Genomic DNA, 14,281 nt, shown 5'->3' with positions numbered 1-14,281 from the left:
ACAATGATTTAGGAAGAGGTTCTCGAGGCGTCGATATTTTCGCACCTTATGTATCGCACCTTCCTCGTTCGATACACCGAGACTCAATCTCGGTCGTGCAGGCATCAGCAACAAGCAATGCTCGGTCATAAGATAGGTAGTGTCCGTGAACGGACCGAAGGCGCTGATAAAACTACATTTGTAGTTCGGCTTGTGTTGCAGTACAGCTAATGAGCACAAAGCACGTCGTAAAAAGTAAACCAACACGTTCGACCCGGTCAATTTCGTGTACAGAATTTCATCCATCGCTCGTTTGTGATAGCGATAGTAAAACATCATGAAAGATACGTTGTGGATTTGTACTCGCTCACCATAGTTCTTACCTTTTGAATAGAGCGCTAACCTCCTCCTTCCGCCAATCAATCTCCAAACCCCCATCGTATATTCTATCAATTATTACCCTCATCCTGTCGTGAGCGTGCAAATATCGTGCACTACATTCATCCAGCACTCGCATGATCAGGCTCTTGCTCATTGTCGATGGGTCGTCGACATCACCAAAATGCTTCTCAACCCGTTTCTTTAGTGTTTCGATGCCTTTCCGAATCTCATGTGAATCATAACTTTTGATGATCTTCTTACATGTGCTTCGGGAATGACTTGGCTTTGAGGATATGCTTTGTAAAGAATCGTTGGTCTTCATCATGGCCTCTGTGCTTTCGACAAAGTCAAGCCATTTTCCGAGTGGCCTGCGTATGACGGCATCCGTGTATTGCGTTAGATGGGTGAACATGTCCTGCGATGCTTTCTCTTTCCACTCTTCTAGGACGATATTATGGTGAGTCTCCACTTCCTCGATGTAATGGTTCATGTTTTCGATCAGCAAGATGTGGTAATTGAGAGCTTCTTTATCTTCAGGATCTCCACTGGCTGGTGCTGTTGAATGTGCTGTGCCACCAGTTGTTGAGTCATCTTTGGCGATAAATGTCAAAGACTCCCACATTGCACGTAAGATCTTGTTGTAAGCGTCGTTGAGTATGAAGCGAATCTCTAATGTCTCTTCCTCGACTATGTGATCCGGTATCATGCTCTCCACAGCGGAGCTGAAAAATGGAAATGTTCGCATAAACGAAATAATGCCTTTTCGCTTCTTCAATTTTACTTTTGTTTCTTCAACTGCTTTGACCTGCCCTTCAACAAACTTATTGAAGAGGCCCTTAAGCCGACCATGTAATGTGCGAATAGTGGATGTGATGAATTCTTGATTGCTGTCCTCATAGAGTGTCGACACATGTTCTAGTGCACATAGTACACCCACTCCCTGTAACTGATCCATCTTCAGCACCCAATCTAGCTGATTCTGAAGATCTTGCAGCCAGAAAGAGTAAATGGCTTCTATGCTAGCCTGAATCGTAGATGATATACTCTTATCCGGCTCAAAGGGTATTTTGGTGTTCAGGTTAGGAAGACGCCGTTCTGCTGGTGCTTTGGTGGAAACGAGCTCGATGAAGTCGGCGTTGCTTTGTGTGCTCAAGTGGAAAAAACAGACCATAAAATTTTGTTCTTCAGCAACCACCTTGGCCTGCTGCTCGAGTACCTGCTGGAACACTTCATGTGCATCTGGCTTTCCGTCGTGTCGGTTGCTGAATGCCGTCTTGAGACCTGTATTTTTGACTGTCTTACCTCGCTTGACGGTAAGCTTGCGTGCAGCTGTGCTGGTGAGTGAATCATCTGATCTATCTTTCTCCTGATAAGTGAAAAGTGCTTCCTGCTCTTCACCACTTGGCTTGCGCGCATCACTCCTGGAGGACATCGCCGTTGTTCGAAACTGATCCTGATACAGTCCCCTTATGCTCATCTCATAAGACTTGATTAGGGTTTTCCATTCGTATGAGTTAACCTCCCTTACAAAAAGCACCATACCATTGTATAGCCACAGGTCTTGTCGAGCTGTCCTTTGAGTGGCAAGCGAGGAGTTAGAGTCGCTAATGCTTGTCTTAACGCTGAAACTGTCGTCATGTGTCTGGTCCAAAGTCTTGAAAGCACCTTTCATATGCTGGCAGAATCTACGGATAAATGCTTGCGAGTGATCCGCATACTCTTCCTTCTTTTCCCTGACAGCACGCATCTCGCCCAGATCGTTGTTAGCATATGGGCTGATGCCATGTCCGGAGCTGTTGACTTGCCGCAGCTTGTTGTAGCGAATATTAGGATCTATCTGGATCAAAGCAGTATATAACGTGGCAAGAGCGTGCTCCACGTTGGCGACACCTTGAGGATCATCAAGAGCACCGTACTGCAGGTCCTGTAGGTCGTTATTCGAGATTCGCAATGTAGATAGAAGGTTGCGAAGTTCTTTCTGTAGCAGTTTCTGGTTGGCAGTTTGCACCTGAAGACCCTGCGATTGTGCTTCGATGTACTCAATGTCAGCGGCAAGCGTATCTAGCTCGTGGGAGTATAGCGTGAACAGACCGTCTAGCTCCTCGCATTCTTCTATCGCCCTGTCAAATGCTCTTGCTAGTTCCAGTACCTTTGTGTCTTGTTGCTCAACATGGCCGAGCCAGCCGGTAGCTTGAGCTCGGCCGATCTCGCGACGAACTTCTGCTTCCAAGTCATTCACTTGGCTCTTTGGATCGAGTTTGCCATCCCACCCAAACTCTGTGAGCAAGTCGTTGAAATCTGCTCCTCGACCTTCAAAGATTCGAGGGTCAATACCAAGTGAGGAGGAATACTTTGCAATATCCGCGTCCTGTCTCTGGCGTTTTCGGCGTTGAGGAGATCTTGACCGTGCCTTCTCTGGAGTTGCAGGACGTTTGGGTTGTTCCATTGGTGGCGACTTGACATATCTGGTCTTAGGCACTTCTTGTAGTTTTTCTGCATCAGGCTGTGGGAATGACTGACTCATAATACTATCATCTGTGGCTGTCCTTTGCAGGTTGACCTTTGGCGGCTGATCATTCTGTGAAAGGACTGGAGGTTGCTCCTTGAGACCAGGAGTACTAGGAGCACTGGGGGCACCAGGAGTGGCTGGTCTGTTACTGCCAACACTATCAGAACTCATGCCCCGGAACAGGGGGGCAGGCACGACGCCTGTTATGCCGTCTGGTTCATTACCCTTCTTGCCCTCCTCTGCTAACGCTTTCAGTCGGGCCGCACCACCACCCTGTCTTGGCTTGAATGCGCTAGCGGCGAACGCAGCCTTCCTGAAAGCGTCTGCGGCATTCTTTTTCTTGATCATAGGGCCGAGCCCTGGTCGATGCTCATCATCTTGTCTCTCAGAACTCGACATGGCCTCCGGCTCGGCAGTTTGAGGTTCAGGAGTTATGGTTGGAGATTCGAGGACTGGAGCTGTTTTGAGAGTCGGTAGTTGACTTGAATCTGGCTCAGGCTGACTGGGCATCGTGACCGCATTGAAATATCCAGCCTTGGCAAGATTGTTTTCTTTTGGTTCCTTCGTTGTCTCTTCCGTAAGGAGAGCAGAAGGCGCTCGAGACCTGTTCTCCTCCTCTTTCCACATAACAGGGACTCCTGGTTGTGAAACAGATTGACCATTGCTTTGAGAATGAGCGCCATCAACTTCTGTCCGAGGCCCCGTAGCTCGTTTTCGTTCCGGAGGGGCTAGGCTATCATGAGATGGTTGGAATTTAGAAGCCACAGATGTCGTATCCGAGGTGGCAGTGGTGGGTCTTTCGCTAGAGTGTGCTGAGCTGACGGAACGATCACGAACAGCAAGAGTTGTGGGTAAATACTCGCTACTGGCATGGGAAGGAACGACTGATGGTTGTCGTAGAGATGGCCCATGACCGTTCATAGGTCTCACCGAGGCTGGGAATCCCTGCTGTTCTCTTGAAGCGGATGAGGTTTGCGAATTTCGTGAATCAAGAGGTTGAGGGGTCAATTGTTGACGAGGTATATTTGGCATAGCTGGTACAGGCTCTCGAGGAGGGTAACCAGTAGAAGGGCCATCTGATCCACGCCGTAAGTTCTCACGACTAGGCATTCGACGATCAGCTGAAGCCGGCGAATGTGGGAGACCTAACATCGGCGAAGAAGTGCCATCTCTAGTGGCAGAAGGATATTCTGGTCGTGGTAGATGTGCTTGCAGTGATTGTTCGAAGTCGTTTGGAGGAGCTGGGGAGAAGCGAGGCGATTGCGGTCGTTGAGAGATCGCAGCAGGCATAAGTGGAGGGGGGTCCGCAGGAGGAGGAGGGCTGGATTGCGATATGGTAGCGGATGGAGTTCTGCTGGCTGAATTGGCTCCAAGCTGGTCCATCTGATGTGGCAGGAAGCCGATAAGTTCTGGGGTCTTGCCACTTGTGTATTTCTTGTAAATTTTGAGTAAACTGGCTATGAAGAAGTCCCTCTCTTTAGCGGTAGGAGCATGCCAGTAATATGGCTTGCCCAACATGACAGTAAAGCCCAGCTCACCCGCCCACTGCTTTGCCATGACGTCTCGTTCGCTCGCAGGGTTGATACTAGCATATATCTGAATCGAAGTGAGCTCGTCCAAAGGCCAGGTCTTGCCTATAGAAAAGCTACCATTGGGGTTCTCTCGGGCCTTGTGCACTCTGACCCTACCAGATCTGCGGACGGCAACTAGGATCAACCTGTTCTTCTTGTTGCTGGGAGCGGAGTCTGGAGGCGGCGGAGAGGAAGGATACAGAGCATCTTCGGTGACTCGAACATGGGTAATGTAGGACTCGAGCAGGACGCCGTCGGCCTCCTTCTTGGAGAAGCAGCTGTCGATGATGCGCCTCTTTTCATCTTCGTAGCGGGCTGCGCGACTCTGGTTGGTCTCCCCAGAGGGAGGTCCTCTCTGAGGTTGCATAGCCGGACTGTTGTTCTGAGAGTGCGTGCGAGGATCGAAGACCGGACGGGACGCGGACCGTGGCCCTCCATAAGAGGAGTACTCGGCGCTGCCTGAGTTCATCTTGCTCGGTCGAGTACTGTGCTCTTGCAATCATGTCGGGAATGGATCGCGCATATTTTTTGTGGCTTGCTGCTGCTGGCAGGGCTGCGACGAGGTGAAAGTGATTATGAGGGACTGGCACTCTCATCTCAGTTCCTGCCTCATCGACACGGACAGCCATACTCGAGCTCCACCTTCTCAGGCCCCACTGGGCCGGGGTTGTTGCTGCCTGAATACCTGCATTTTGATAAAATTAATTTTCTGATTCTTTCGCAAACGGCCCTACGCCTGACAACCTGCAAACACACTAATTCGTCCAGTCAAGATTAAAGAGGAGTATTACAAGGTTCTATTCACAACCATAAGAATGGCCTCATGACCACAAATATTCTGTTGTAATAATTCATCAACTACAAAGACGACCTCCACAACTACTCAGGCGCATACGGCAGGACGTCGACGAGAACCCTAAGAACGTAACAATGACGAAGACGAAACAAGCCCCTAAATTTGGTAAACCAGATCAGAAACCTAGTCCAGTTCTTATTGCATTGATCAGTCAATTTCTCTCGAACCACGGATTTAAATCGACATTGAGGATTTTCGCCAATGAAAGACAAAAGCGACCAGTACGCAGTGGCGGAAAGACGTTGACAGACACATATGGAGAGAAGCTCACCCAGGGTGTTCCTCAGCTCGATACTATATTCAGGAACTATTTGAAATCCCATCCTACGGGGAGCACAAATGCAGACGCCGATGGTGAAAGTGGTAGCTCTACGGACGCAGATTCCGACACTGACTCCGACGTAGAAATGAACGATGGTTCCGTGTCCGAGTCTTCTTCTTCGTCTGCCGCTTCGAGCTCGAGTTCTTCGAATTCCGACAGTAGCGACGCAGAAGCCACCAAGCCAGAAGCGAAGACGAACGCTCAAGTCAAGGTCGCCTCGCTCAAGCGCAAAGCCAGTTCCTCCCCTTCTCAGTCTTCAAGCTCTTCCGAAGCTTCGGACGACAGCGACAGTAGCTCCTCTGAATCAGAGTCGGAACAGAACACAGAAAAGAGACCCAAGAAAAGAATAAAGACAGAGCCCGACACAAAGACCAGCAGTTCTTCAGAGTCCTCTTCGTCTTCGTCTTCGGGTTCAGATTCAGAGTCGGGCTCTGAGTCAGATTCTGAGTCTGAATCATCAGAAGATGAAGCTGCGACCAAGGTACTGACCGATGCGATCGCGGCTCCATTACCAGACAGCGACTCCTCGGTGTCGTCCTCCGCCGACTCCTCTTCCTCCTCTTCTTCCGCCAGCAGTTCTGAGGACGAATCTTCTCCCAAAGATAGCGATGTGGATGATGCGAAACCATCGGCAACAAAGGAAGAGAAAGCCGATCAGAGAGCTTCGTCTGATTCTTCAGCTACCATTCAAGGCGATCCTGCGCCGCTTCCTCCCTGGCCTGCAAATGATGAGAAGAAGAAGACTGGTGCTAGGCCGACGCGTCTTGCTGAGTTATCTGCTCAAGCGAAAGACGGTGAATATCTAAGCAATACCTATGTCAGCTACGATTACGCCGACCGAGCTTTCAATGACCTCTCTGTTACCCGCGGCAAAGGATTCACAAAGGAGAAGAATAAGAAGAAGCGAGGTAGTTACAGAGGTGGCATGATTGACACAAGTGGTGGAAAGGGCTTCAAATTTGAGGATTGAGCTATCCAGACAATCTTCAAATGAGTCGAAGTCGAGATGCGACTTCTTTTATAGCGATTCAGCGTTGGCTTCGAAAAGATCCTGGAATGCTTTCTCAGCTTACAACAGGCAATAGACGCAATTCTTGCCCTTTTTCCCATCGAACGTGATATTTCAGGTTATCTCCTACTCTCCTTAGGGTGAACATAGTCCACGATTTACATCCAGATTGCCGTGAACTTGTGCACATATTTGTTACGAACAAGATCACATACACTTAACCTTGCGCGACCCTCACGCCTGGATCGAGAGAGATAGCCATGTAACTTTATCGTTTTCAAAGTTATTCAATCCATGTCCCTTCAGGTACTGCAGAGCACATGGCTTGACGATCACATACGATTGGCTATGTGTCGTTCCCCACATATAGCTTGCCAGTCACTGATCACCTCGATTTGTCTGCTTGACGCTTTCCAGGATGTTGTCGAACAGAATGCCAACCAGCCAAAAAGCTTGGTTCAAGCACGGCCCATGTCAGCATGCCAGCTAAGCTTCTCTAGCCCTTTGCTTGTTTTTCTTATCTTCGCCGCCCTCAAGACCACTAACCCCCTTTGTATTCATGTCCTTTGGTCTTTCCCGTTAGGGCTTAAACAGCTGCGAGATACTACCACGCTATGACGCTCGATGACAGGTTCGAGGTACCATGGCATCTTTGGAAGCTGGGACGGCTTCAAGAGACCAGATCCATCCCCGAACAATGATGGGACGCCCTGGCAGCCGCTTGAGGCCGATCACAGTTACAAAAGCAAAACTTTTGCTCGACCTGTACTGTCGATTTGCCTCGTCTTCACCTCAATCTTAGGCACCATGTTGTTCCTCCTCACCCAGATGACGGCCGCCGGCCTGGGTAATGCTGCTGCCCTCGACAAGAAGCAGGCGGCCTCTTCATCTGTTGTTCCGCAATACTTCCAGACCTCACCACAGATCTATCCTGGTCCAACGAAGACAGCAGCCATTGCGCCTTTCCTAGCGCAAACGAATCCAGCGCCAATTGGCACCTTGTACTCCCCAAATCAACCACTAGAGACTGCTGTTCCCATCTCTGGCAACACAAACAACTCCAATATCTTCCAGCTGATGGGACAGCTTTCGAGCTATTTCCCTAATCCAGTCGGTTTCGGTGTAAACGAATACGCTCTTCCTCCTGGTGCCAACATCACCACAGCGCATCTGCTTAGCCGTCACGGTGCCAGGTATCCTACAGGCGACTCGTCTGTCTCCAGCTTCGGCAGCAAGATCTACAACGTCACTCGGAACGGCACAGCCACATGGACCGGTGCATTGAGCTTCCTCAACACTTGGAGCTATACCCTCGGAGCAGAGATCTTGGTTGCGAGAGGTAGACAAGAACTGTTCGATAGTGGTGTCTTGTTCTACTACAACTATGGACACCTCTACAATACCTCGACTAAGCTCGTATCTCGAACGACCACGCAGGATCGCATGCTGAAGTCTGCAGAATATTTCATGGCTGGCTTCTTTGGTTTCGAATGGCCTCAGAATGTCACACTTGAGCCTATCATTGAGCAGCCCTATTTCAACAACTCATTGGCTGGATACTTTCAGTGCAACAACAGCAACAATTACAGGTCCACAGCTGGAAACAATGCAAGTCTAGTGTGGGAGAATATCTACCTCAAGAATGCTACGCAGAGACTGCGGGCACTCTCGGGTAAATACAACTGGACAGTAGCGGACTCCTACAATGCGCAGACTCTGTGCCCATATGAGACCGTTGCCTACGGCTTCAGCAATTGGTGCAGCCTCTTCACTTACGACGAGTGGCAGGGTTTCGAATACAGCATTGATCTGCAGTTCCAAGGTAACGATGGCTTCTTATCACCAACGGGACGAGGTGTCGGCATAGGTTTCGTAGAAGAGTTCTACGCTCGCCTGCAAGGTCATCTATACAACCTCCCACCAGGATCTACCAATGTGAACACTACCCTGGATCAGATGAACAACACCTTCCCACTCAACCAGAGCCTATACATGGATTTCTCCCATGACACAAACATCTACTCCATCCTCACAGCATTTGGTCTTCAACAGTTCAGCGACAAGTTGAGTAACAGCTCCATCACACCCAATCGCAACGTCACAATCTCTCACCTCACCCCATTTGGTGCGCGAGTTGTCTGGGAACAGATCACTACACCCCAGCCAGTGAAGGCGCAACGCCCAAAGAACTCCAATGCCACGATGGCCGATTTCTACAATCCTGGCAACCGCACCTCGTACATCCACATGACTATCTCGCAACGTACTGTGCCACTTGGCTTTTCGTACCCAGAATGCGGTCAGAGAGATGATGGGTGGTGTGAGATGGGTGCCTTTATGAATATCCTCAGTGGATTGTTGCAACAAGCGAGGTACGAGTATAGCTGCTTTGGGAACTATCCGGCTGCGTCGTGGTTGAATGTCACGAATGGTGTGCCTGTCACAAAGAGACATTTGCTAGGTGGAGGTATGGGCAGTGGGCTTGAGAGGAGGAGGAACTCTGATATGTGGTACGACTTGTAATGGGGTAATTGCCGATGTGTTGTACACAGTCAGTGCATGAAACAATAGGCGTCAATGAGCTAGACGAATGAATATGTGCATGATAAGACTTATTCTTGAGTCGTCTTATTTTTATGTTTTAAACGATTTCGTATTCTCCTTCAATGCTATAATATTTCTCGTCGCGATGATGCTCAATCAAGAGACACTGTTGCAAGATATGCCTGGTTATTGCCATCTCTTCTTCCAAGCCCTTCTGTACACCACTTCAAACTCAAGCCACACCTACGACTAAGAACATCGTAGCATTCTTCTCATCATTAAAAAAGTTCGTTTTCTGTCGGCACTTTGGTTTTACCCTCATTGCATCCGACGACGTCGTAACAACAAGCGTTTGGGAATAAAGCACCATCTAAGCGGTTCGACCCGCGTCCAAGCAATCCCATCTCAGTCAGACGATCTCAGCCCTCACCGAAGCAAAAGCGAGCTCTAATCTGATTTTGGTGTAAGACGGGAAAGGGCTTCTTCTGAGATCTGTCGACTGGAAGATTGACTTCATAGAGGAAAAGGCTCCTTGACGCCGCGTGGTTCGCGATACGACTGTCTGCGACGTGCGCAGGCAGGATCAAACGAACACAGATCTGTGGTTGGAAAAAAGAGAAAGAAGGCGTGGCGAATTGGAATAAATTCGAGTATTGGGCAGCGCAGGCGGAACGTGTTTGCTCTGTTTGCTGGCCAGTCGGTTGAGTTGCTACTTCAGTAGTCTGTGATATTGCTCACGGGCAATTGAGTACAGCCACCTTCGATCCTGTTATTCGTACATTCGGAATCTGGTAATAGCAGGATCACTGCTCATCTGATAACCTTTTCCAAAGCCAGAAACTTCCACAGTAAGTTGCCCATCATGGATTCTGCCGCGATCGAGCAAATGAACAAGTTGCGGAAAAGTTTAGGTCTACCTCTACTCGGTCCTCAGGCAGATACCGATGGCCCAAAATTCAAGCAGAAGGTGGAAGACGAGGGCAGCGATGAGGAGCAGGCATCCACCTTAGAGACTCGGGAAGCCGCAGGCTACAGCAATTTTCAACAATTACAAGACGAGGAGAAGAAGAAGGCACAAAGAGAACAGCGAAAGAAAGCCATCCAGAAGGCTCGAGATGCAGCTGCCCGAATTCAGAAGCTCGAAGGAAAGGGTCTTGGAGATGTTGGAGCTGACGACGTGGATGCGAAGACCTGGTTGAAGGGACAGAAGCAGAGACAGAAAGAGGTTGAAAGAGAGCGAGCTAGAAAATTAGAGGAAGAACTTGCTGAGCGTGAAAGGTTAGCTGCGCTTGACTACACGAGTGCAGACTTGGCTGGTGTGCAAGTTGCGCACGAGCTTGGAGACTTCGAGGACGACGCGGCGGATCAGATTCTGACTCTGAAGGACCAAGAAATTGGCAAAGATGAAGACGAAGAGGAAGGAGACGTTCTCGAGAGTGCGGATCTTATAGCGCGGGATAAGTTGAAGGAGAAATTGGATGCAAAGAAGAGGGTTCGATACGACATTCATGACGACGAAAGGAAAGAACTTTTGTCACAGTATGACGAGAAGAAGCGGAAGGCCTTCACTCTCGACGCTCAAGGAAGCAGCATCGAAGAGAGGGACAGCAAAAGGCAGGCAGTGGGTGAAAAGCTCAAGAACACAATCAGTTTGGATTTCCTAAAGCCTGAGCCTGTCTCGGATTATCAAGAGATTAAGATCAAGAAGCCGAAGAAATCAATGAAAAAGAACAAAAGACAGAAAGAGGCGGACGAGGACGACATCTTCCCGACTACCACAAACGGTGACACAGAAGCTATGGATGTGGATATGTTCAAGTCCAAACCACAAACAGAAACTAACATTAACGACGACGAAGATCTTTCCAATGCCCTCATGTACAGTAGACGAGCCGCACTCAAGAAGAAAAAGCTGAGACCCGAAGACATTGTTAAGCAGCTGAAAGAAGAGGAAGATGCAGCTATAATTGAGCCGGAAGGCGGACTTGTTCTGGACGATACAACAGCATTCCTCGATAATCTTAATACGCGTGCACCTGAGGACTCGCCTAAGCCTGTGCAGAACTCAGTGGAGATTGAACCGACAGAAAGAGAGCAAAGACAAGCATCGGTGGACGACGAAGATGCGCCCATGTCAGATTCCAACCAAGCCTACGCAGTTATTGAAGGCGATGAGCAAACACTACTCGATAAGGTCAAACAAGAGGCTGCGAAGGACGCTGCAGGAATTTCAGAGACTGGTCTCGAGAGGGAGGAGACATTGGATCAAGGCATTGGCGCAGCTCTGAAGTTGCTCAAAGGTCGAGGCGTCCTCAAAGAGTCGGGAGCTAACGAAAGAAACTCCATCTACCGTGATCGACAGAATTTCATCACAGAACAACGACTTCGTGAACATCAAGCCGATCAGCATGCTCGTGCACAGCGAGAACGAGATCGTGCTTTGGGAAAGAACAAAGGCATGTCAATGCAAGAAAGAGAGGAACAAGCTCGTTGGCAGAATGAGAAGCGTGCTCAGCAGATGTCGATCCAAGCAGCTGCAGCATTCAATAAAGAGTACAAGCCGGATGTTCAGCTCAAATATGTCGATGATTCTGGACGTGTGTTGAACCAGAAAGAGGCGTTCAAGCATTTGTCACATCAGTTCCATGGAAAAGGTAGTGGCAAACAGAAGACTGAGAAGCACATCAAGAAGATTGAAGAAGAGAAGAGACGTGAGGCAACAAGTATCCTTGATACTGGTCGAGACAATGACAGAGGTCTACAACGAGCTCAAGGAACGATGGGCAAAAAGGCCAATATAGCTGGAGTACGTTTAGGTTGAGGAGGGTCAGCGATTGAAATTGTTGTCTGCTTCCAGAAGAATGAGAGACTAGTTTTCTAGGTCCTTGATTCTGTAGTTCGTTTCGTAAGCTACCTGAAGTCAGCCTCGAGTTTGTGCCTCCAGGTTGTTCCACAATGATGCGTTTGTCTTGCTCATACCTTACCCTGTTGGGCTCTAGTTTAACGCCCCGAACACATGGTTACCTGACGTGAAAGGCGGTCTGGGGTCAACGATCTGATCTTATCCACACTGGCAAGATGCGGTCTGCAAGGTACCAGCGCCCAAGCTCCTGCCTGATGATGATCATCGCCGCTCTTGCAACCTTTTGCCAATGTTGGGAATCGGCGACTGCTTACTCTTCAAGTAGTCCAATATTCGCTAAGAAAGAGCACGACGAGTCTACAAGTAGGAGCTTGCTGTCGAGTTTCAGCCTTCAACGCGTGGTGAACAGAATGGCGTGCAAGATGTGGTGACTTGACTGTCAGTCAATCATCGTAGCAGCTGTAGTTTCACCACTCCAGCAGCACAGACATGTTAACAGCAGCTCCAAGACAGGAGATCTTGGACATCTCCCTACAGATACTGCCAGTACTCGGCTTGTTTACACCTATGCCTATAGGAATCTGTTCCTCTTGATCTTGAATTGATCTTCTTCATCTTATAGTAAAGATGGAACACCTTGCATCAGCTGCTCACGCATCTGACATCACCAATATCGAAACTTCCTTACCAACCTTGAACTGCTTCGGTGGCACCATCGATATAGAAGAACTCCTTCACCTCTTCTCTTCCAACGGCCTCAGCATCAACGCAGAACACGGTGAAGCTGCTCTCCAAGCATGCGCAAATCTTGAGTACAGCAAATGCACGCAAGAAGAATTCCTCAACGTCATGAAGGAGTACTGCTCCGTACACCGTCAATTCGACTCGGTCGCTCAAATTGCTGCTGGCGCCATTCCAGTGGTGGGCGCTGCATTTGGGTTGATCCTTGCATTGGTTAAGGTGAGTAACTCGATCAAGGACCGTGCCAAGGCAGCAAAGGACAAAGTCCAGGCAGCGGAGTTGAGGATGCGGTATTTGCGCGGCCTGGCGACGGCAGATAGTCTGAGTGTCGAGGCGACGAGTATTGCGATTGTGATGCAGGAGCTGATTGCGAGGGGGTTCGATGATTTTGAGACCACGAATTTATCAGCGAGTTCGAATGCCACAGTACAGCTACTAAGAGAAGATCTGCTTCCATATCTGAAGAGCTTGAACGGGAAGGATCCGAGTCAGGTGAAAGTTGCTGAACTCAGGCAGAAGAGGTGGGAATTGAAGCAGAGACTTATTCGGCAATACGAGATCGTCAGTGTACATCTGAATCGAGTTGAGCAGGGACTGACTGAGATGAGGGCTGCTACGCCGACATACTATGTGAAGACGAACCGCCTGGTCGCCTACGCGAGAGAATGTCTGCTGGAAATTCATCTAAGAGCCTGGTATGCAATGATGGGCTACTTTGATCCAGAAAACACGATGATTGAACAAGATGACCGCAACGTTGGTGTTGCTGCCGGCGAGAAGCTTGCACGCATCCAAGATTTCTTCGAAAGATACGCCAAGGCCAGGCTGGAAATGTTAAGATATCAGTACCAGACCAAAAGCGACATCAAAGGAACCGCAAAGCATGAACATATGGTTACAATAGCCGACCACGGCGCAGAGAGCGACATCATGGTGCCCAGGTTAAGCATCAAGCAGCTCATGTTACGATCACACGTTATATGTGAAGAACCAGAAGGCGGAGGTATCGAAGATTATCCTGATGGTTCTTGCGAGATCTGGAATGACACCATGTTCAGTGGCGAGGATCGCTGTTCGACTACCGGTCGTCGCGCTCACAATGCAATAGTGGCATATGTGAGTGACCAGCTCAAGGTCGATGGTCCTGTCTGGACAAGCAGTCTCGGATTTGTGGATAAGATGAGAAGAGCAGTACAACCAGCTTTGCCACACAGACCTACCAAAAGAACTAATCTTCCCGCGAATATTCGTCCACCTTATATCGATAGTCCCGTCAGTGCTCCAAGCAGGATACCGTTAGTACATGGCTGGGAGGTCAGTGACTCGGCTCCGCCCAGACTGCCGATAACTGTACAAGGCTATTGCCAACCACTACCGGACAGTGACACATCTAATCGATATCACGATACGTACTCTTGAGCAGCGTCCTCGAAATGTTACTGGTCAGGGCAGTGCAACATTCCTTCTACCAAAATAGATAACCACGAGAGCGAATACATCAACGAA

The 14,281-nt window shown here is 49.1% G+C and overlaps 4 protein-coding genes across 4 annotated transcripts; 3 read left to right on the top strand and 1 right to left on the bottom strand.

The window, feature by feature from the left end:
• Window positions 1-358: 358 nt before the first annotated feature.
• Window positions 359-4,909, bottom strand: SEC3 (GTP-Rho binding exocyst subunit; the record flags this gene model as incomplete). Its single annotated transcript, XM_064894751.1, has 1 exon — window positions 359-4,909. One exon carries the CDS (start codon window positions 4,907-4,909, stop codon window positions 359-361), a length of 4,551 nt encoding a protein of 1,516 aa, XP_064757438.1.
• Window positions 4,910-5,370: 461 nt separating this feature from the next.
• On the top strand, window positions 5,371-6,588 carry SRP40 (jun-like transcription factor; the record flags this gene model as incomplete). Its single annotated transcript, XM_064894750.1, has 2 exons — window positions 5,371-5,401; window positions 5,429-6,588. The coding sequence occupies 2 exons, from the start codon at window positions 5,371-5,373 to the stop codon at window positions 6,586-6,588; spliced, it is 1,191 nt and encodes a 396-aa protein (XP_064757437.1).
• An 846-nt stretch (window positions 6,589-7,434) lies between these two features.
• Window positions 7,435-9,150, top strand: LTR64_000364 (uncharacterized protein; the record flags this gene model as incomplete). Its single annotated transcript, XM_064894749.1, is given in 2 exon segments — window positions 7,435-8,999; window positions 9,012-9,150. The coding sequence occupies 2 exon segments, from the start codon at window positions 7,435-7,437 to the stop codon at window positions 9,148-9,150; spliced, it is 1,704 nt and encodes a 567-aa protein (XP_064757436.1).
• An 883-nt stretch (window positions 9,151-10,033) lies between these two features.
• Window positions 10,034-14,194, top strand: LTR64_000363 (uncharacterized protein; the record flags this gene model as incomplete). Its single annotated transcript, XM_064894748.1, has 2 exons — window positions 10,034-11,977; window positions 12,662-14,194. 2 exons carry the CDS (start codon window positions 10,034-10,036, stop codon window positions 14,192-14,194), a joined length of 3,477 nt encoding a protein of 1,158 aa, XP_064757435.1.
• Window positions 14,195-14,281: the final 87 nt, after the last annotated feature.

This window comes from Lithohypha guttulata, assembly GCF_036872675.1.
Source record: "Lithohypha guttulata strain CCFEE 5908 chromosome Unknown scaffold_1, whole genome shotgun sequence".
NCBI lineage: Eukaryota > Fungi > Ascomycota > Eurotiomycetes > Chaetothyriales > Trichomeriaceae > Lithohypha > Lithohypha guttulata.
This window is presented reverse-complemented; position numbering and strand designations above follow the sequence as displayed.